Source organism: Budorcas taxicolor, chromosome 5 (genome assembly GCF_023091745.1).
Source record: "Budorcas taxicolor isolate Tak-1 chromosome 5, Takin1.1, whole genome shotgun sequence".
Lineage (NCBI taxonomy): Eukaryota > Metazoa > Chordata > Mammalia > Artiodactyla > Bovidae > Budorcas > Budorcas taxicolor.
Window position 1 is genome coordinate 69,086,741 of NC_068914.1, and position 23,946 is coordinate 69,110,686.

Genomic DNA, 23,946 nt, shown 5'->3' on the forward strand with positions numbered 1-23,946 from the left:
CTTTTTGGCATAGTCAATATAGCAGAAGTAGATGTTTTTCTGGAACTCTCTTGCTTTTTCAATGATCCAACATGTAGGGAATATGCTATGCACAGGACTGTACTATAATTAACAGGGCTTCTTTGAAAAATAAGAATGACTTTCTCATCACCCCCAGGGGAAGGGCTGGGAGCAGTAAAAAGCACATCATGGAAAGACATCTTGGAAACGTTCTCTCAGAAACTACACCTTTTGCAAGGATCTTAACCTGCTGGATGCAGCAGCAGATGGGATTTCTCAATTAAACCCCATTCCTCACTTGAAAACTATCGGAGGATCAATGGCTGGTTTTATGTTAATTTTTATATGTCTTTTTTTCTGTTTCTACATAGTCTGCGGGCGACTCACCAAGAAAGTCAACAGACAACAACAGCAATTAGCGACAAGCAAATTAGCAGTTGGCAAACAGCATAGAAGCTCTGGCTTCTATGACTATCACTTTGGTCAGTAACCACAAAAAGTAAGCCTAAAAAAATAAAAAAGGGAGATATGTAGGGAATATGTTATGCCTATACTATAATTAATAGGGCTTCTTTGAAAAATAAGAATGACTTTCTCATTACCCCCAGGCAAAGGGCTGGGAGCAGTAAAAAGTACATCATGGAAAGACATCTTGAAAACAAGATGTTGAAGTACTGATGTGACTGATGGAAAACCATTAGTGACTGTTCCTGTAACCAGAGCCTTGAGGGAGTTGCTGAGAAAGGGCATCACTAAAGGGCTAAACAGAGTACTGAAAGGCCTGAAGGTTTGACATTAAGAACTGTGCAATGTATATCTTTATCCCCAATCTGAGACTGATATCAGATATCAGTATCAAAGAACAGATATTGATATCAGATATTATAGAACAGATATCTCTAGAGCATGTACAGGTAGATGTTAAAAATAAAAGGCATGCAGGATTAGGATATGGTCTTTTGCCTATGAATGGCATCAGCCCCGATCCCCACTTTATTTCTGAGCCTTATTTTTCCTTATTCTTATGCAGCACCAGTCCCTCAGGTTGGTTTGTTGTTGGGCTGGTCCCAACCAGCAATTTGATGTTGGCAATTTGATCTCTGGTTCCTCTGCCTTTTCTAAATCCAGCTTGAACACCTGGAAGTTCACGGTTCATGTACTGTTGAAGCCTGGCTTGGAGAATTTTGATCATTACTTTGCTAGCATGTGAGACGAGTGCAACTGTGCAATAATTTGAACATTCTTTGGCATTGCCTTTCTTTGGGACTGGAATGAAAACTGACCTTTTCCAGTCCTGTAGCCACCGCTGAGTTTTCCAAATTTGCTGGCATATTGAGTGCAGCACTTTCACAGCATCATCTTTCAGGATTTGAAATAGCTCCACTGGAATTCCATCACCTCCACTAGCTTTGTTTGTAGTGATGCTTCCTAAGGCCCACTTGACTTCGCATTCCAGAATATCTGGCTCTAGGTGAATGATCACATCATCGTGCTTATCTGGTCAGGAAGATTTTTTTGTAAAGTTCTTCTATGTATTCTTGCCACCTCCGCTTAATATCTTCTGCTTCTGTTAGGTCCATACCATTTCTGTCCTTCACTGTGCCCATGTTTGCATGAAAATATTCTCTTGGTATCTCTGACTTTCTTGAAGAGATCTCTAGTCTTCTGCATTCTATTGTTTTCCTCTACTTCTTTCTGACAAAATGTGGTCCACTGGAAAAGGGAATGGCAAACCACTTCAGTATTCTTGCCATGAGAGCCCCATGAATAGTATGAAAAGGCAAAAAGATAGGATACCGAAAGATCAACTCCCCAGGTCAGTAGGTGCCCAATACGCTACTGGAGAAGAGTAGAGAAATAACTCCAGAAAGAATGAAGAGACGGAGCCAAAGCAAAAAAAAAAACCATCCAGTTGTGGATATGACTGATGATGGAAATAAAGTCCGATGTTGTAAAGAACAATATTGCATAGGAACCTGGAATGTTAGGTCCTGAATCAAGGCAAATTGGAAGTGGTCAAACAGGAGATGGCAAGAGTGAACAGTGACATTTCAGTAATCAGTGAACTAAAATGGACTAGAATGTGTGAATTAACTCAGATGACCATTATATCTACTACTGTGGGCAAGGCTCCCTTAGAGGCAGTAGAGTAGCCATCATAGTCAACAAAAGAGTCTGAAATGCAGTACTTGGATACAATCTCAAAAATGACAGAATGAGCTCTGTTCATTTTCAAGGCAAACCATTCAATATCACAGTAATCCAACTCTGTGCCCCAACCAGAAACACTGAAGAAGCTGAAATTGAATGGTTCTACGAAGACCTACAAGACCTTCTAGAACTAACACCCAAAAAAGATGTCCTTTTCATTACAAGGGACTGGAACGCAAAAGTAGGAAGTCAAGAGATACCTGCAGTAACAGGTAAATTTGGCCTTGGAGTACAGAATGAAGCAGAGCAAAGGCTCATAGAGTTTTGCCAAGAGAACGCACTGGTCATAGCAAATACCCTCTTCCAACAACACAAGAGAAGACTCTACACATGGACATCACCAGATGGTCAACATCGAAACCAGACTGATTATATTCTTTACAGTTAAAGATGGAGAAGCTCTATACAATCGGCAAAAACAAGACTGGGAGCTGACTGTGGCTCAGATCATGAACTCTTATTGCCAAATTCAGACATAAATTGAAGAAAGTAGGGAAAACCACTAGACCATTCAGGTATGACCTAAATCAAATCCCTAGGATTATACAAGTGGAAGTGAGAAATAGATTCAAGGGATTAGATCTGATAGACAGAGTGCCTGAAGAACTATGGACGAAGGTACAGGAGGCAGTGATCAAGACCATCCCCAAGAAAAAAGTGCAAAAAGGCAAAATGGTTGTCTGAAGAGGCCTTACAAATAGCTGAGAAAAGAAGAGAAGCTAAAGGCAAAGGAGAAAAGGAAAGACATATCTCTATGTCTTAGTGAATAGTAATTTCTTTGTCCTGAACATCTTTTTCATCCCCTTTACACTCTGATCATGGCACCCCACTCCAGTACTCTTGCCTGGAAAATCCCATGGACGGAGGAGCCTGGAAGGCTGCAGTCCATGGGGTCGCTGAGGGTCAGACACAACTGAGCAACTTCACTTTCACTTTCACGCATTGGAGAAGGAAAGGCAACCCACTCCAGTGTTCTTGCCTGGAGAATCCCAGGTACGGGGGAGCCTGGTGGGCTGCCGTCTATGGGGTCGCACAGAGTCGGACACGACTAAAGTGACTTAGCAGCATAGTGAATTCCCAGTCAATCTTCAAAACCATGTTCAAGAATGCATTACTTCCTCCATGAAGTATCCCTTGACTCTTGCAAACGTATGTATGTAATTACTTCACCTTCTAGCTTCTAGTTTAGTATATATAACATAGTCAATGTAATGTCACCCAAGGGAAGGAAACATGTCTTACTAATATTTATAACCCCAAAACCTAAAACACATGTACATATGAGCACAAAAACACTAAACGAGTATGTTCACCATCCTAATGCTGCGTTAGCCTCAATTCACTTTTCTCATCCATATTCAATAACTGAGGCTTCCACACGGGCTGAAAGCTGGCCCCCCAAAATGGTATGTCACTTCCTAATCTCTGTAACTTATAATAACATTAAATAGCCAAAGATGTGATTAAATTAAGGATCTTAAAAGGAGGTGCTTATCCTGGATTATGTGGGTAGGCCCTAAATACAATGACATGTATCCTTATAAGAAAAAGACTCAAAAGTAGGCAATATGACCAAGAAAGCAGAGATCAGAGAAATGCATTCACGAACCAAGGAATGCCTTAAATCACAGGAAGCTGAAAGAATGCTCTTTCCCCCTAGAGCATCGATCACCTTCTTGGCACCAGGGACTGGTTTCACGGAAGACAATTTTTCTACCAACCTGGGGTAGCGGGTAGTTCAGGATGATTCAAGAGCACTACAGTAGGGTTTGCGCTCCTACGAGAATCTAATGCCACCACTGATCTGACAGGAGCAGCGGCTGCAAATACAGATAAAGCTTCGCTTTCTCACCCACCCATTGCTCACCTCCAGCTGTGTGGTCTGGACTGGGGACCCCTGCCCTAGAGCCTTTAAAGGGAGAGTGGCCCTTAATTTCAGACTTCTGGTCTCCAAACTATGAGAGAATAAACTGTTGTTGTTTTAAACCATCTGATGTGTGGCAAATTGTTATGGTAGCCACAGGTAAATGATACACTGGCTTTCTCTTCAGTCTATTTTTTCACAATGAATTTTAGCCAGTCTGTAAATTTCTTTCAGTTTTAAACTCTTACCATAGTCAAACTTTTCTAATTTTAGCCAGTCAACAGACAGGTATCATTTCCTCACAGACCACCTAAATACATTAGGCACCTGAACTATACAATAAAAGAATTCCTATTATGTGGAGTTTACCAAATAAAAAATTCATAATGCAAATTATAACAAGTACATAATTCAAACAACAATAAAAAGTAAAGCAGATTACTTGGATCAGCCCATTAATCAGCTAAGCACTTATTAGAAAGCAATTTTTAAAAGACATAGCACAACCCTTCTCCAAATACATCTTCCTAACTTTGCAACTATTACTATCATAAAACCACACCTACACGTCCTTCCTACTACATCTTTAGACCAGTCCCAGCTCCACAGACCCACACATGAAATTTACTTTAACACAGGAGCTGTATTTCTTAAGAAGTGGTACAATGTCTACCCAAAAGGATGGTAATTCAAAATATTCTAAAAGCACAGCTGCTGATGCTCATGGAAAGCTTCCAAAACACATTCCATTAAAAAGCACATACTATGCTTTTGAACATTTCAAAACAATGCTTTAAATACTACATGCCCCAAGGTTAAAAGTCTAGGGAGTACCCACATTGGGCATCACTTCACTTATAAACAAAACATTACAAATAAGTTACTTTAAAATTCAAGAGAATTCTATCTATACTAGTCAACCAAACAGCCTTTGGATGGCCATCCCAGGATGTCTTGTATACAAAAAATGTCACAACTTGACACCCTGCCAAAACCTGAAGTGCAGCTGGGAGCAGACCCTTCAAAGCCCTGGTAAGGTGCCAGGCCCTATAATTGTGATTTAGAAAGAAACGGGAGGGGAAGGAAAGAAGAAGGAAAGAAGATATGTATTAGAGTGGTTAGCAATCAACCACCAAAGCATTGAATTAAAATGTTATTCTATTCTTATAATTGCACTGTCTGCCTCCACACAGCTAAATTCACACAAAAGAATTCTGGGAAAGTATGATACAGTAACCAGTCAACCTCAAATGCTTAGCAATAAATTATAAAAGTCTCTGAAAAGTTGTGATCTGAAAAACAAAGATGACTCTTACCCAAACCATACTTCATTTTCATATTTCTTTGTGTAGGCTCTATTACATATGAGGACTTACAAAAGATGTATGAGTACTTAATACCTTTGTGAGAGCTGCAAAGTCTTCTGTGCTCACACTCCCATATTTCTCCTAAAATAGAAAAGGTGGTAGCTCCTAACCATATGGCTCCTAACACAAAATGAAGGTTGTCTACAGATCCAACAACATATCCTGGAAATTATTTGTTTTTTAAATAAATTCTGACTTAACTATTTCCATGAGATTTATGCTCTAGTCTAGAAAGTTAAATAAATTTTAAAATGTGTTAGGACTTCAACTGATGTTTTTATTGGGGTTAATATAAGCATAAGCATCCAATTTTCATATTTGAGAACCTGCCAGAAAAAAATGTATAAAATTTTTCAGAGCCAAAAAAGGGAGATAAAAGTACACTGCTGCTGTGGCTGCTAAGTCGCTTCAGTCATGTCCGACTCTGTGTGACCCCATAGACGGCAGCCCACCAGGCTCCCCCTTCCCTGGCATTCCCTAAGCAAGAACACTGGAGTGGGTTGCCATTTCCTTCTCCAATGCATGAAAGGGAAAAGTGAAAGTGAAGTCGCTCAGTCGTGTCCAACTCTTTGGGACCCCATGGACTGCAGCCTATCAGGCTCCTCCATCCATGGGATTTTCCAGGCAAGAGTACTGCAGTTGGGTGCCATTGCCTTCTCCAATAAAAGTACACAATACAGGTTAATTTTAAAACCATTTATTTAAAAGAAGAAAAAAAAAAGAATTAAACAATCAGTACTTACTGAGCGGATACTATATCATATTTACTGAGTGGTCCACTTACTCAAAGGGCTCTGAAGGAGATAAATATGCAGACCATCAAGTCAAGCTGACTTCTCAGCAAGGAAGAACGTGCCCATATTCAGAATACTATGGACAGTTTCTAAGTACCTATTTTATGCCCGATACCTTGCTGAGTACAGGGGTTCTGAAATAAAAGAAAATCTGTGCCCTCAAGGAATTCATGGTGGTCAGTGAAACATGTTAACAATAGCTAACTAAACAACAATGAGAAAATTTACAATTTATTCCTTACTGTACTTAAATATTTTTTGTTGTGTTTTGGTATATTATCTATATAAAATAGGCGAATTCAGGGCTTCCCTGGTGGTCCAGTGGTAAAGAATCCTCCTTACAGTGCAGGGGACACTGGTTCAATCCCAGCTCAGGAAAGATTCCACGTGCAACTAAGCCTGTGTTCCACAATTACTGAGCCCGTGCTCCAGAACCCAGGAGCCACAACTACCCAAGCCCAGGCACCCTAAAGCCTGTGCTCCACAACAAAAGAAGCCACCGCAATAAGAAGTCTGAGCTCCTGCAAGCCTAAGTGCAGCAACAAAGGCCCACCACAGCCAAAAATAAATTAAAAAGTGAATTCAGAAACTTTTAGAACTATAAAGCACAGTAATATATTTATAGGTAGTATGGGTGCACTTGGGAGAGAGGCCAAATGCTGCTGGAGAAGCTGTCAGGGAAGACTTCATAAAGACAGAAATCCTGAGCTAAGACAAAGAAAGGGATGCAAGGAATATCAAGTACAAAGGCATGGAGATGGAGAGATGATGTTGGAGGTAGAGGCTGACAGGTATGGGGGAGCGTTACCAGCCTGGAGAGGTAGGGCAGAGTCCTGAAGTCAGGATGTAGAAAACTGGAGTTCATCCTGAGATCTAGGAGAGTCAACAAAAGGCTTTAAGCTTGTGGTAGGTAAGGGACAGTACAGGGTGGGTTCAGATTTGTAGTTCAGAACAACTACATTATCCAAGGTGTAGAACAGATCTGAGGTGGGGTGGGGAGTGAAAAAAAAAAAAGAAAGAGAGCTATCAGAAGTCCAGGAAAGCAAAGATGAAGGCCTCAACTACAAGACTGGCAGCAGGTATCAATAGGGAAGAGTCTTGAAAATGAATCTGGAGGCAGAATAGGTGTTAGTAGTCAGATATTGATACACCTCTCAAAAACAAACAAAAAACAATGCACTTTTTTCAAAGACACCAAAAGGCCAAGAAGGAAATCAGGACTCTTTTTTTTCTTCTTTACAAATAAAATGGAATCCCAGTTAAAGCAGAAGACTGTTTCAAAGATGACAGTTACTTCAAGTACTAATCCTTCACATGAACAAAGAATAAAGCACAGGGACCTTTGCAAAGCATCTGAGTAAATGCAAATACCAGCACAGTATCTCTAAATATCTACCTTTCTTCCATAGGGACTTCATCAGCAGAGGGGTAAATGCTAAAGCCGGCTCTGTCGGGAACAAAGACATAAAATAAGTATTTTGTTCCTTAACTGTCCACCTGCTGCTACTCCTCCTCATTCTTTCCTTCAAACAATCATCTCTATAGCAACACATTCTTAAGAAATTTGTGGGTGGAAAGCATATGTTTTTGCAAAAATATGAGAACTCAAGAACATGAGCTACTTTTTTTTCCCCTTTAATACAAGAGATACACAATATATCTTAAAAGACAACTGCAAAATATGAAACAAAAAGCACACTTAAAAACAAGGAAATGTAAAAACTGGCATTGCACATTTACATGGAGTTTCTTTTTATAGGTTACAATGACACCTTGTGGCAAGATTTTTTAAATTATAAGTTATCTTGAGAAATATTTCACAGCAGATATAATAAAACTGGTTTAGAAAATAAGACCAAGACCACACTGTGGAGGCACTATGAACATGTACAATAATCCATTTGGAACATCAAGGACAAGGAGGTTCCTCAAAAAATTACAAACAGAGCTCCATATGATCCATCTGCCTGCAATGCAGGAGACCCAGGTTCAATCCCTGGGTCGGGAAGATCTCCTGGAGAAGGAAATGGCAACCCACTCCAGTATTCTTGCCCAGAGAATCCCATGGACAGAGGAGCCGGACAAGCTACACCCCACGGGGTTGCAAGAGTCGGACACAACTTAGCGATTAAGCCACCACCAGCACTTCTGGGTATTTATCTGAGGAAAACAAAAACGCCAAACTCAAAAAGATATATGTATCCCAATGTTAACTGCAGCAACCTTTATAAGAGCCAAGACGTGGAAACAAGCGAAGGGCCCATCAGTGGACGACTAAACACAGAAAATGTGGTGAGCTCTGTGTGTGGCACACGCGATGGAGCGTGACTCAGCCGTAAAAAAGAAGAAAATCCTGCCATTTCAACAACACGAATGGACCTTGATGGCATTACGCTAAGTGAAATAAGTCAGACGAAGAAAGAAAAATACCGTATGATCTCTCTTAACTGCAAAGTCTACACACAAGCACGTGAAAACACAAGCTCAAAGAAACAGAACAGAGTGGTGGTTGAGGTTGGGGGTGGTGGTGAGGGGAGAGTAATGGGTAAATTGCTTTGGGATTTTTGCTTTTCTTAGTTTATTTAAGTTGAAATAATTAAGGACAAAAAATAAACTTTAAAAAATGTCACACTATTAGTAAGGCAGAAGCATCTTATGAAACTATTATCACAAAGTCATGCTATTCCCTCCACTTGAGCCAAAACTATAAGACTTTTTAAATGATGCAATAACAAACAACTTCTATAATCTGAGACAAAAGTGATAATGTTGGCAATACCTCTACATGAAAATGTTGACATACTGTTTACAAACTATGAAATAATCATACGTCATTAATCCTTTCTTACCAGCTGAATTCTAAAAGATGACGCTGTGAAAGTGCTGCACTCAATATGCCGGCAAACTTGGAAAAATCCACAGTGGCCACAGCACTGGAAAAGGTCAGTTTTCATTCCAATCCCAAAGAAAGGCAATGCCAAAAAATGCTCAAACTACTGCACAATTGCACTCATCTCACACGCTAGTAAAGTAATGCTCAAAATTCTCCAAGCCAGGCTTCAATAGTACATGAACCATGAACTTCCAGATGTTCAAGCTGGATTTCGAAAAGGCAGAGGAATCAGAGATCAAACTGCCAACATCCACTGGATTATCAAAAAAGTAAGAGAGTTCCAGAAAAACATCTACTTCTGCTTTATTGACTATGCCAAAGCCTTTGACTTTGTGGATCACAACAGACTATGGAAAATTCTTCAAGATGGGAATACCAGACCACCTGACCTGCCTCCTGAGAAATCTGTATGCAGGTCAAGAAGCAACAGTTAGACCTGGGCATGGAACAACAGACTGGTTCCAAATCGGGAAAGAAGTACGTCAAGGCTGTATATTGTCACCCTGCTTATTGAACTTGTATGCAGAGTACATCATGAGAAACACTGGACTGGATGAAGCACAAGCTGAAATCAAGACTGCCAGGAGAAATATCAATAACCTCAGATATACAGATGACACCACTCTTGTGGCAGAAAGCGAAGAAGAACTTAACAGCCTCTTGATGAAAGTGAAAGATGAGAATCAAAAAGCTGGCTTAAAAACTCAACTTCAGAAAACTAAGATCATGGCATCCGGTCCCATCACTTCATGGCAAATAGATGAGGAAACAGTGGAAACAGTGGCAGACTTTATTTTGGGGGCTCCAAAATCACTGCAAATGGTGACTGCAGCCATGAAATTAAAAGACACTTGCTCCTTGGAAGAAAAATTATGACCAACCTAGACAGCGTATTAAAAAGCAGAGATGTTACATTGCCAACAAAGGTCGTTCTAGTCAAAGCTATGGTTTTTCCAGTAGTCATGTATGGATGTGAGAGTTGGACTATAAAAAAAAGCTGAGTGCCGAAGAATTGATGCTTTTGAACTGTGTTGTTGGAGAAAACCCTTGAGAATGTCTTAGACTGCAAGGAGATCCAACCAGTCCATCCTAAAGAAAATCAGTCCTGAATATTCATTGGAAGGACTGATTCTAAAGCTGAAACTCCAATACTTTGGCCACCTGATGCAAAGAACTGACTCACTGGAAAAGACCCTGATGCTGGGAAAAACGGAAGGTGGGAGGAGAAGGGGACAACAGAGGATGAGATGGTTGGATGGCATCACCGACTCAATGGACATGAGTTTGAGTAAGCTCCAGGAGTTGGTGATAGACAGGGAGGGCCTGGCATGCTGCAGTCCATGGTGTCACAAAGAGGTGGACAGGACTGAGCAACCGAATTGAACTGAATTACCAATTGAACAGATTATAACATGAAATTTTTCAATATTAATCTGATAAATAAGAGAATAATGTAAACTACCTTTCATCAAGAGTTTACTATGTTTATTTACTAAACTATGCTAAACACTAGTAAACATAAACCTTATCAATGCAGTCTGCACACAATCACCTTTAATAATTGCTTTGAAATATTCTTCTCTCTTAGTGTCTTTAACACCATTATCACCTCCTATCTCCGATTCTTCTTGTTGTCCCTAATACGTATGTTCTTTCGCTTACTCACCATGAGAATCTCTAGTCTGATGAAAAGCTGCCTCTGTCACTGCCTGATGTATTACTGAGTTGGCCAGAAAGTTCTTTCAGGTTTTCCCGTAACATCCAACTTTCTGACCAACCCAATACATCTATCTATCTGAATGACACTCTAATTTATACCCACTCTCTCTTCCAGAGCTAACTCTTTACCACATGTCCCACCTACAGCGGAAGCTCAGCATAACAAGAATGAAACTCACTAACTTCAAACTTTCCACCTTCCTCCTTAAATTAAAAAAAAAAAATTACTACTACCATCCCCTTATTTCTTAGCACACAAACTATTCCCCCTCTCCTATCAGTAATAATTAATCCTACTGACTCTACCTGTCTGTTGATTTTAACCACTCTTTTCAATCACCATTTAGTGCAGAAATCTCAAATACTTTATATTTGCCTTATTTTAATAAAAACCTAAACAGTGTCCTGGATTTTGGCCTTTCCTCATCCTTACAATAGCTTACAAATATCTACCAGGACAATCCTCTTTATATACTGCTGCCATTATTGTAACGCCTACTATGCTGCTGCTGCTGCTAAGTCGCTTCAGTCGTGTCCGACCTTGTGCGACCCCATAGACAGCAGCCCACCAGGCTTCCTCGTCCCTGGGATTCTCCGGGCAAGAACACTGGAGTGGGTTGCCATTTCCCTCTCCAATGCATGAAAGTGAAGTCACTCAGTATCCTTCCTATTGTTTACTGGATCAAACCTACACTTCCCAGCCAAACTCAAAGCCCTGCATTAGCCAACTCCCCTTACAAATGCAAACAGTTTCATGTTGCTGCCCCACAGGACCCGTGTGCTAGAGCAAATTAAGATGTTTGTCTCTCATATATGGGTTGCCTATTCTTACCTTCACAGTATTTTTCATATGACAAATTAAAATACCTTCTTAAATCTTTTCAACTAATCCACAAATCAAGATCAGAGTCAAACCTAAAATTCTACCATCTGAATAACCATAAAACTATTGCTAGAGCTTATAGTTAACTCTAAAAGTGAATGTAAGCAACAGCTTGTGCCCATCTTTCTGCTCCATAAATTTCTACCTTCCTTGTGCTTGCCTCACAGTATTTATTCTAAATTCTATCACATAGGCATTTTCCCTTTCATTAATTTATAACTAAGTAATCTATCTTTCCAAAGAGACTGAGATCCTCAAAGGTAAAACTACAATCATCTTCATTTTTGTTTATCACCACAGCTCCCAATTCTAGTAAACCGAGGTAATGACAGAAAAGTGATCCACAAAATTTCTGTGATGTGAATCCTACTTTCACATAGGCTAACAGTGTAATTTAAGAGAAAGCTTAGGGAGAATATCATTAAGAACATTGTTTGCCAATCAATTATACACGCCTTCTGATATTTATCAATCAAAATATTTGTTTTCAAAAAGAATTCTAGGCAAGTGTCTGGTAATCAAAAGCTTTAAAAATGAACATATCCTTTGACCTAGCAATTTCACATGTAGGAAGTACTCTTAAGAAACTAATCAAGAGATGTGCGCAAATATTTACGTTCAGGAGCCTTCTTCATTTATCATTTAATAAATGTTTATTGAGAACATGCATGCAAAGAGCCAATAGGAGTGGAAGACAGAATCAGATCCTTGCCTCCATGATGCTTACATCACAGAGCAATTTATAATGGATAAATAGGCTAAAAAGTATATTTAATAGCAAGATACACTATATACATGGATCAAATTACTCAACATTAAGATGTTTATTTCTCTCAAATTCAGTGCAATGCCATTCAAAACTCCAGCAGACTTTTTAAAAATAGAAATTAACAAGTCAGTTTTAAATTTATGTGAAAACAAAAGGACTTGGAATTACAAAAACTCTGAAAAAAAAAAGTTGGAAAATTTGCCCTACCTGACTTCATAACTTATTAAAATGCTACAGAAATCAAAACAGTATGACACTCATATCAAGACAGACACACAAAGAGACCCAAATTCACAAACAGACCCAAATATACATTAGTCAATTAATTTTTGATAAATATGCACAGTCAATTCAATGGAGAAAGGACAGCCTTGTCAACAAATGGTCCTGGGACAGCTGCCGATCCATGTGTAAAAACACACTTCAAGTCTTACCTCACATCGTACACAAAATGGACTCAAAATGCAAACACAAAACATAGTACAATAAAACTCTTAAAATCAAACATAGGAAACCATCTTGATCTTGAGTTAAAGATTTCTTAGATACAATACCAAAAGCATAATCCATTAGAGGAAACAAACTGACCAACTGGACTTTAAAATTAACAAAGAACTCCTTTAAAAGATACTAAAGGAACAGATAAGCAAGCCTGAAGGAGTAATTTACAAACCATATATTGATAAAGGACTTGCATCCAGAATTAAAAAATTGTCAAAATAATAAAACTCAATTTAACAAAGCAAAACAAAAAAATTGGCAAAACACATGAAAAAGTGTTAAATATCATTCGTCGTTAGTGAAGGGCAAACTGAAAACACAATGCAGGGACTGCCCTGGTGGTCCCGTGGTGAAGACTCCATTTGCCATTTCATAGGACACGGGTTGAGTCCCTGGCCCAGGAAGATTTCATGCTGCAAGGCAACGAAGCCGATGCACCACAACTCCTGAGCCTGAGCTCCGCAACAGAAGACGCCACCGCAAGCAGCCTGTGCACCGCAACTGGACAGTAGCCGCCTCCTGCCTCAGCTAGAGAAGAGCCTGCACAGCAACAAAACCCAGCACGGCCCAACATTTATTAAAAGAACCCACAATGCAATATTACTAATTATACACCTATTAGAATAGCTAAACTTTAAAAGGATGACCACACCAAGTATTAACTAGAATGCAAAGAAATTGCAGTTGTTAATAAACTGCTAATGGGAATGTACAATGGGAAAATCGTTTGGGAAAACCACTTTGGAAGTTACTTAAAAATTAATCATACAGTTACCATATAATCCAGTCATTTCAGTTATAGGTAAAAATGCAAGAGAAAAATATTTTTACACACATGGTGGAAGTAGCTTTATTTATGAGACTCAAATATGGATCCAACAAGAGGTAAACAACTTGTGATACATCCACACAAAGGAACTACTCAGTAATAAAAGGAATGCATTAATGTGGGTGAATCTCAAAATAATTGTGCTAGGTGAAAAAAACTAAACAAAAATGAGTATACGGACGCTTTACCCTCTAAGCCACCAGGGAAGCCCCTATTATATCAAATTCTCTGAAATTCAAACTAACCTTAGTGACAGAAAGCAAATTGGTGGTTGCCTCGGAACAGAAATGACTGGCTGGTGGAGGGGGCAGGAGGGAAGGATCTCAAAACAACATAAGGAAATTTGGGGTGTGACAAATATATGTAATACCTTGACTGTGGTAATAGTTTTACAGGTGTATACATATAACAAAGCTTAAAATTGTTTACTTTTAAAAAGGTATACTTTGTTATTATCAATTACATTCAATAAAGCTATTTTTAAAAATAAACATTATGAACTTTAAAAAAAATTTAAAAAAATAAAAATAAACATTATGAACTTTAGGAAAAAGATTTTCCTAAAAGAAATCTGTAGGCCCAGATGATGTCACAGTTAACTTTTTCTTAAAGAAAAATTATGAAAGAATACTTAGTAACATTACATATGCATGTTCAGTTGCTTTAGTTGTGTCTGATGCTTTGCAGCCCTATTGAATGTGGCCTGCCCGGGCTCCTCAGTCCATGGAATTCTCCAGCAAAAGTGCTGGAGTGGGCTGCCACGCCCTCCTCAAGGGGATCTTCCCAATCCATCCAGTGATTCTGGAGCCCAAAACTATAGAGACTATAATGCAATCAGCCTCTTGCATTATAGGCTAATTCTTCACTGCTGAGCCACCAGGGAAGCCCTTTAATAAACTTTTGTAAATGTTACAAAAGAAGAAAAAAATGATAAAAACGTTGTACAGCCCTTATTTTGCAAAAGCATGTTTACATTACTATATATGCAGAGGAAAAAAGAGAAGATAGACATAAAAATACTGATAAGATGATCTCTGAATCATATGCTTGCCTTTATTATTTGTGCATTTCCTGTCATTGTGCATCACTAAGTCGTGTCCAACTCTTTGCAATCCCCTGAACTGCAGTACAGCAGGCTTCCTCGTCCTTCACTATCTCCTGGAGTTAGCTTAAATTCATGTCCACTGAGTCAGTGATGCCATCCAACCATCTCATCCTCTATCATCCCCTTCTCCTCTTGCTCTCAATCTTTCCCAGCATCAGGGTCTTTTTCAATGAGTCAATTCTTCGCATCAGGTGGCCAAAGTATTGGGAGATACAACTTCAGCTTCAGTCCTTCCAATGAATATTCAGGATTGATTTCCTTTAGGAGGGACTGGTTTGGTCTCTTTGAGTTCAAGGGACTCTCAGGAGTCTTCTCCAACACCACAGTTCGAAAGCATCAATTCTTTGGCACTCAGCCTTCTTTACAGTCCAGCCCTCACTTCACACATGACTACTGGAAAAACCATAGCTTTGACTATATGGACCTTAGTTGGCAAAGTGATGTCTCTGCTTTTTAATAGGCAGTCTAGGTTTGTCATAGCTTTCTTCCAGGGAGCAAGTGTCTTTTAATTTCTTGGCTGTGGTCACCATCTGCAGTGATTCTGGAGCCTGAGAAAATAAAAGTCTGTCACTGTTTCCATTTTTTTCCCCATCTATTTGTCATGAGGGGATGGGACCAAATGCCATCATCTTAGTTTTTTGAATGCTGAGTTTTAAGCCAGCTTTTTCACTCTCCTCTTTCATCTTCATCAAGAGGCTCTTTAGTTCCTCTTCTCTTTCTGCCATAAGGGTGGTGTCATCTGCAATATCTGAAGTCGTTGATATTTCTCCCAGCAATCTTGAATCCAGCTTGTGTGTCATCCAGCCTGGCATTTCACACAATGTACTCTGCATATAAGCTAAATAAGCAGGTGACAGTACACAGCCCTGACATAATCCTTTCCCAGTTTGGAACCAGTCTGTTGTTCGATGTCCAGTTCTAACTGGTGCTTCTTAACCTGCCACAGGTCTTGACCTTCTTGACCTGCATACAGGTTTCTCAGGAGGCAGGTCAGGTGGTCTGGTACTCCCATCTCTTTAAGAATTTTCCACAGTTTCTTGTGATCCACACAGTCAAAAGCTTTAGTGTAGACAATGAACCAGAAGTAGGCAGTCTTTTGGAATTCCCTTGCTTTTTATATGAACCAGCGGATGGTGGCAATTTGATCTCCGGTTCCTGCACCTTTTCTAAATCCAGCTTGAACATCTGGAAGTTCCCGGTTCACATACTGCTGAAGCCCAGCTTGAAGGGTTTTGAGCTAATCTTGCCAGCATGTGAAATGCTTTAGTATGGTAATTTGAACATTCTTTGGCATTGCCTTTCTTTGGGACTGGAATGAAAACTGACCTTTTCCAGTCCTGTGGCCACTGCTGAGTTTTCCAAATTTGCTGACATATTGAGTGCAGCACTTTAACAGCATCATCTTGTAGGATTTGAAATAGCTCAGCTGGAGTTCCATCACCTCCACTAGTGTTGTTCACAGTGCTGCTTCCTCAGGCCCACTTGACTTCGCACTCAAGGATGTCTGGCTCTAGGTGAGTGACCACATCCTCAGGGTGACCATTAAGGTCTGTTTTGTGCAGTTCCTCTGTGTATTCTTGCCACCTCTTCTTTTTTTTTTTTTTTTAAAGGTCTTAGTTTATTTTCTCTTTCATGAAAAATCTGCACAATCACCACAGATACAGTCACTGAAGAATCTTTACTCCTTCTTTTTGCCAGCACCAACGTTGGCCTTTGCAGTCCCCCTGACTTTCTTCATTCTGTTCTTGCGTTCCTTTCACTGTTTTCTTGAGGTCTTTTTCTTCTCATACAGGCCATGTCTTGCAAGCCTATGTTTGGGCTCATTCTTCTTCACGTAATCCAAGGAATCATAAATCATGCCGAAGCCAGTTGTCTTGCCACCACCAAAATGAGTTCTGAATCCAAATACAAAGATGACATCTGGTGTGGTCTTGTACATTTTGGCCAGTTTTTCCCGAATTTCTGTTTTAGGTACTGTTGCCTTTCCAGGGTGAAGAACATCGATGACCATTTGTTTCCACTGAAGCAGTCGGTTGGTCATGAACTTCCTAGTCCGGATAGTTACTGTGTCGTTCATGATGGCGGCTGATCTTCAAGCAGCCAGGGAGGAAAAGAGGCCACCTCTTCTTAATATCTTCTGCTTCTCTAAGATCCATACCATTTCTGTCTTTTATTGTGCCCATCTTTGCATGAAACGTTCCCTTGGTATCTCTGAGTTTCTTGACAAGCTCTCTCGTCTTTCCCATTCTATTGTTTTCCTCTATTTCTTTGCATTGTTCACTTAAGAAGGCTTTCTTATCTCTCTGCTTGCTATGCTCTGGAACTCTGCATTCAGTTGGGTATATCTTTCCCTTTTTCCTTTGCCTTCTCTTCTCTTCTCAGCTATTTGTAAGGCCTTCTCGGACAACCACTTTGCCATCTTGCGTTTCTTTTTCTTGAGATGGTTTTGGTCACCACCTCTGTACAATGTTACGAACCTCGGTCCACAGTTCTTCAGATTCTGTCTATCAGATGTAATCCCTTAAATCTGTTTGTTACCTCCACTGTATAATCATAAGGGATTTGATTTCCTGTACTTTTCTTATTTTACAACAAACACAGGTTATTATGTTTATAATCAGAGGGAAAATGTTTTTGAGGAAAAAGGAGAGGAATCTCCAAGTCTACTTGAAGACTAGAGTGGCGGCAGGGGGTGGGGGGAGGGAGTCTCTCCCTTTCAGACCAGAAAACAGTGACCAAATATTAAAGAGTGTAAGACTTGAAATTCTATCTCCCACTTTCGTAAAAACACCCAGAAGATCTCAAATCCCATTCCCTTCTATGCAAGTTTATGCAATAAACTCAAAAATACAATTTTTTAAATGTAGCTCTTTTCAGCATCAGATCCATACTTTATAAAGTTAACCATATCTATAACTCAACTTATAATTCCGTTATCAATATAACTGCCTTTTATCTACAATAACAGTTTAATAATTACCAATTAAACTTCTTTTTTAAATTAAATCCTATAGAATCCTACATTAGAACAGACTGTGTCATTTTTATCCATATATATTAATAATAAAAAAATTTAAGGTCATAACACTATTTTAAAGATACATCAGACCTTTTATTCTTTATCAGTTAATATGCTGTTGGTATCTTGAGTTTTAAAATCCAGCTATACACCACAGTTGAAATATATATACTGTGTATGTCTTTTATTATGGCTTTGGGAAAGGTAGGTAAACAAAATTCAAACCACACCTTGACAGAATCCTGAAGTACTTTCCATTCAGTTTTGCAAAACTGATCAATAAAGGTTAATCCAAGCTTCTTAATATAATATACAAAACCCTCCACAATCTGGGCCCTCTCTACCCTTTCATCCTCATCTCTTACAACTCCCTCATATGTATTTCTGTCCTAACAACATTAAACTGCTTTCAGTTCATTGAACATACCATGCTTTTTCTCATCCCATGCTGATCTCTCTACCTAGAACTCAATCTCCTAATCTCACCCTTCACTCATTTTTATATTCAGTCATTCTTTCCTTCTGATAGTTTTGCTTGGATGTCTTCCTTTTCCATTTATCCCAATCCATTCTGAGTTAAGAATCCTTAGAGTTCTTCCAGAATGCCACAAATTTATCGCTATCAATGCATGTACTTTACCACAATATAATCAACTATTTGTATACCAATCTCTCTCACTAGGCAAGGACCTCCTTGGGATCAAAGATTAGGTCTTAGCCATCTCTATACCCCCAAAACCCTATGCAATAGCTAGAACATGAAGGTAGTTAATAAACACTTGCTAAATGAACAGTAAGCAGTTTCTTCCACTGATCAAAAGGATAAGAAACACAAGAAACTAGCTCAGAATTCCCCAAACCCAAGTGCCTTATAGTTTGAGGCTTGAGGGAAGTCATGAAATTTAATTCATGTACATTTGGAGTGATCAATAAATGTCTAATATTGTGCAGAGGATTATGAGTAATATAAAAAAATTTATCCTCCTGAGAGAAGAATACCGTACATAAATCAAAAAGCAGACCTCCTATTTCCAGCCTGACTGAATGAACAGGTCAACAAATCCTTTCCACAGAACAGTCATAAAAACAGCCATATCAGTGCTCTGGAATTCAATCAGAGGCATTCAACAAACTGAAGTGTTTATTCACAAAAGCTGCCAAATTCTGCATAAGAGCATAAACAACACTGGATAAGAAAACTCTGGATAGGAACATGCTCCAGAAACTGGTAACATCACACTTAACTGTAAAAATCTGTGTACTTTCCCCCCAAGACCAGGAACACTCATCCTCTCACTGAAGAGTCTGACCCACACAATAAGGCAAAAATAAATAAACGAATGCATCAACATTCAGACTAGAAATGAAGTAGAAATATTTTATTCACAGACATGATTACCTATGTAAAAACAATATATAAAAGCTGATTGCATGTTTTATGTGCCAGCAATGTACAATCTAAAAATCAAACTATGGAAACTCCATTCTCATTAGAACCAAAAATGATCAAATTCTTAGGAATAAATTTAATAGAAATACAAGACTTATATACCGAAAATTTTAAAGTGTTGAAAGTAAAGATTTAAATGGAGAGTCATTACATGTTTATGAATGGGAAGCCCCAATTTTAAGTTAGCAATTCTTCCCATGTTGATCTATAGATTCAATGAAAATTCTATCAAATCCCAGGAAATTTTGTAAAAATTGATAAACTGATCCTAAATGTTCTATGTAAATAGAAAGGATCTAGAATCACTTTTGAAAAAGTTAGGGGATTTAACACTACCCATCTTGAAACTTTTACTATATAACACTACAGGTATCTAGACAGCATGGTACTCAAGTGCAGGGATATAGACAAAATATAATTAACACTCTAGAAATAAATTCAAGTTATAGGCAACTGATTTTCTTTTTTTTTAACAAAGGCTCCAATACAATCCAAGGGGGAAAAGAACAGCATTTTTAACAAATGGTTCTAGGACAAATTGGCAGCCGCTTGGCATAAAAATAAAAAAGAAATTTAAATCAATATGAATCTTAAATCTAAATGAAGGAGCTAAAAGAAAACCCAGAAATCTTTGTGACCCTGAATTATGCAGTTCTGAAACACAAAGTCAAAAATATTCATTATTGTTGTTCAGTTGCTTAGTTGTGTCTGTCTCTTTGAGACCTCATGGACTACAGCACCAGACTGCCCTGTCCTTCACCATCTACTGGAGTTTGCTCAGATTCACGTTCATTGAGTTGATGATGCCATCCAATCATCTCAAATATCAAAATATTGATATACTGATACAAGCCATAAAAGAAACAAATGATATATTATACTTCATTAAGAACTCTGCACTTCAAAGACACCAGTAAGAAAAAAGCCATAAACTGACAGAAAGTCTCTAACTCTCTGATAAAAAAAAAACCTTTATCAAAAAAAAAAAAACCAAACCTTTATCCCGAATATAGAAACTTTTACATCTCGTTAAAAAAAAAAAAAAAAAAAGCTAAAAAATGAGCAGAAGATTCAAACAGATGTTCCACCAAAGGCTTATAAATGGGTAATAAGCATATTTAAAGGGCTTTCCCAATGGCTCAGCAGGTAAAGAAACTGCCTGCAATGCAGGAGAGACAGGAAACCGCAGGTTCGATCCCTTGGTCAGGAAGATCCCTTGGAGAAAGAAATGGCAACCCACTCTAGTATTCTTTCCTGAAATATCCCATGGACAGAGGAGACTGGCAGGCTACAATCCAAAGGGAGACAGAGATTCAGACACGACTGAGTGACTAGCACACAAGCACATGAAAAACTCAACATCATTTGTATTAAGGGAAATGTAAATTAAAATCAGGAGTCTACTGATTGGCAGCAACAGTTACTCAGTGGAATGGCTATAATAAAAAAGACAGATGATACGAAGTGTTGATGAGAATGTGCAGAAACTGGAACCCTTGTACAATTTTGATGGGAATGTAACTGGTCACTTTTGAAAACAAAATTTTGCAGTTTCCGAAAAGATTAAAAATAAATTCTGGGGACTTCCCTGGTGGTCCAGTGGTCAAGAATCTGTCTACCAATGCAGGGGAAACGGGTTTGATTCCTGCTCCTGGAAGATTCCCAGGAGCATGCCCAGGGGCAGCTAAGCCATTGCTCCCTAACAAGAGAAGCCACCATACCGCAGTTACAGAGTAGCCCCCACTCACTGCAACTAGAGAAAGCCTTCACACAGCAATGAAGACCCAGAGAAGCCAAAAATGATAAATTTTACACACGCACACACCAAAAAAAAAACCACATTCTCAACCGTTGTTAGAACACTTCTGTAGAGTTTTCTTCCCATCAACCAATTCACTAACTGTAGACTTCTATATTACTCAGCCGTTAAAAAGAATTCATTTGAATCAGTTCTGATGAGATGGATGAAACTGGAGCCGATTATACAGAGTGAAGTAAGCCAGAAAGAGAAACACCAATACAGGATACTAACACATATATATGGAATTTAGAAAGATGGCAATGACGACCCTGTATGCAAGGCAGGAAAATAGACACAGCTGTGTATAACGGACTTTTGGACTCAGAGGGAGAGGGAGAGGGTGGGATGATTTGGGAGAATGGCATTCTATCATGTATACTATCATGTAAGAATTGAATCGCCAGTCTATGTCTGACGCAGGATACAGCATGCTTGGGGCTGGTGCATGGGGATGACCCACAGAGATGTTATGGGGAGGGAGGTGGGAGGGGGGTTCATGTTTGGGAACACATGTAAGAATTAAAGATTTTAAAATTAAATAAATAAATAAATAAATAATTTTAAACAGCAAAAATAAATAAATAAAAAATAAAAATTTAAAAAAAAAATGAAAACAAAAAACTGGACAACAGTAATACCAGAGAAGTTCTCCCATTGTTGTGAAGGTTCTGAACTCCATGTCAGGCTTCCCAGCCTGGGGGATTTTATAAAAGGACTGGGAACCCCCAGGGAATCTGACCTTGAAAGCCAGTGGGATTTGATTATAGGAGTTCCACAGAACTGAGGGAAACAGAGACTCCAGCCGTGGAGGGTGCACACCAAGACCCAGAGGAATGACCCCACAGGAGACTGAACCAAACCTAGCTGCTAGTGTTGGAGGGTCTCCTGTGGAGGCGTGGGTTGGCAGGGGCTCACTACAGGGACACAGCACTGGTAGCAGCAGTCTGGGAAGGTCCCATTTGGCATAAACTCTTTTGGAGGTTGCCATTAACGCTACCATAGAGCACACAGATCCCAGGGCTGGGTCACCTCAAGCCCAGCAGGTACCAAGTAGGGAGCACAACCCCACCCATCAGCAGATAATGTGGATTACAGATTACTGAGCAAGGCCCTGTCCACCAGAGCAAGACCCAGTTTTTCGAACACCAGTCCCTCCCATCAGGAAGCTTACACAAGCCTCTGAGCCTCCTCCATCAGAGGGCAGACAGAAGAAGGAAGAAGAACCACAATCCCACAGTGGCTAAAACAAAACCACATTACAGAAAGTTAATCAGGATAAAAAGCAGAAAGTTATGTCCCAGGTGAAGTGACAACATAAAACCCCAGAAAAACAACTAGCTCAAGTGGAGACAGGCAACCTTCCAGAAAAAATTTCAGAATAATGATAGTGAGAAAACAATGGAGAAGATGCTAGAAATGTTTATGAAAGACCTGCAAGAACTAAAGAACAAACAAACAGAGATGAATAATACTCTAGAAGGAATCAATAGCAGAAGAACAGATAAATGACCTGGAGGACAAAACGGTGGAAATCACTTCTGCAGAACATAGAAAAAAGGGTGAAAAGAAATTAAGACAGTCTAAGAGACCTCTGGGACAACATTAAATGCACCATAGGGGTCCCAGAAGGAGAGAGACAAAAAGAACCTGAGAAAATATTTGAAGAGTAAATAGCTGAAAAATTCCCTAACATGGGAAAGGAAATAGTCAACTAAGTCCAGGAAGCAGAGAGTCCCAGGCAGGATAAATGCAAGGAAGAACACACCAAGACAGATAATAATCAAAGTGACAAAAATTAAAGACAAAGATAAAATATTGCAAGCAACAATGGAAAAACAACAAATAACATAAATGGGAACACCCATCAGGCTATCAGCTGATTTCTCAACAGAAATTCTACAAGCCAGAAGGGAAAAGCATGATACATTTAAAGTGATGAAAGGAAAGAACCTACAACCACAAACACTTTACCCAGAAAGACTCTCATTCACATTTGATGAAGAAATCAAAAGTTTTCCAGACAAGCAGAAGCTTAAGAGAATTCAGCACCACCAAACCCGCTTTACAACAAATGCTAAAGGAATATCTCTAAATAGAAAACAAAAGGCAAGGAAAAGACCTACAGAAAGTAAACCCAAAACAATTAAGTAAATAGTAATAGGATCATATATATTGATAATCACCTTAAATATAAATGGATTAAACGCACCAACCAAAAGACACAGACTGGCTGGGCAGATGAAAACAGGTGCCCGCATGCACTTCTACTCACCACACCACTCTGCCTGACTCCCCAAATTGTATGTAATTACTTTATACTGTTAGGTTAATCATGTTCCCATTATGGCTTGCAATTTTAATTATCTTTTATTTTTTGTCTGGCTCTTGAGTGTGAAAACTGATCAACATCTTTCACCATTTAACTATTACTCACTCAATACCATTGTATCATGATTGGTCAACAGAAAAGTAATATAGAACTCTATATCACCAAAATTACCATTTAATAGAAAACCCTATAATCATTTTCTAAAATCCAGATGCATATGAGAATTATTTTGGAGTTTTTTGAAAAATACAAATGCTGAGGAATTGCTTTTTCACCAAAGCTCCAGATAGATATGTGTCTAATGAGCAGCCATGTTTAAAAACAACTAGACTATATGATGATCTTTTACTTTTATCTAGTTTGTTTCCCTTTTCCTATTTCATATTCAGTGCTCCCATTTCATTTAGTTTAT

At 39.0% G+C, this 23,946-nt stretch overlaps 2 protein-coding genes across 2 annotated transcripts in view; both read right to left on the minus strand.

Moving 5' to 3' along the window:
* Positions 1 to 23,946, minus strand: part of CEP83 (centrosomal protein 83) — a 134,128-nt gene that overhangs the window by 101,566 nt on the left and 8,616 nt on the right. The window lies entirely within an intron of this gene.
* LOC128047679 (40S ribosomal protein S24-like) lies at positions 16,677 to 17,046 on the minus strand. Its single transcript, XM_052640013.1, has one exon. It carries the CDS (start codon positions 17,010 to 17,012, stop codon positions 16,692 to 16,694), a length of 321 nt encoding a protein of 106 aa, XP_052495973.1. The 5' UTR covers positions 17,013 to 17,046; the 3' UTR covers positions 16,677 to 16,691.

Bases quoted from the DNA above. Each gene is read 5' to 3' on its own strand.
- LOC128047679 (XM_052640013.1), bottom strand. From the start codon at position 17,012: ATGAACGACACAGTAACTATCCGGACTAGGAAGTTCATGACCAACCGA.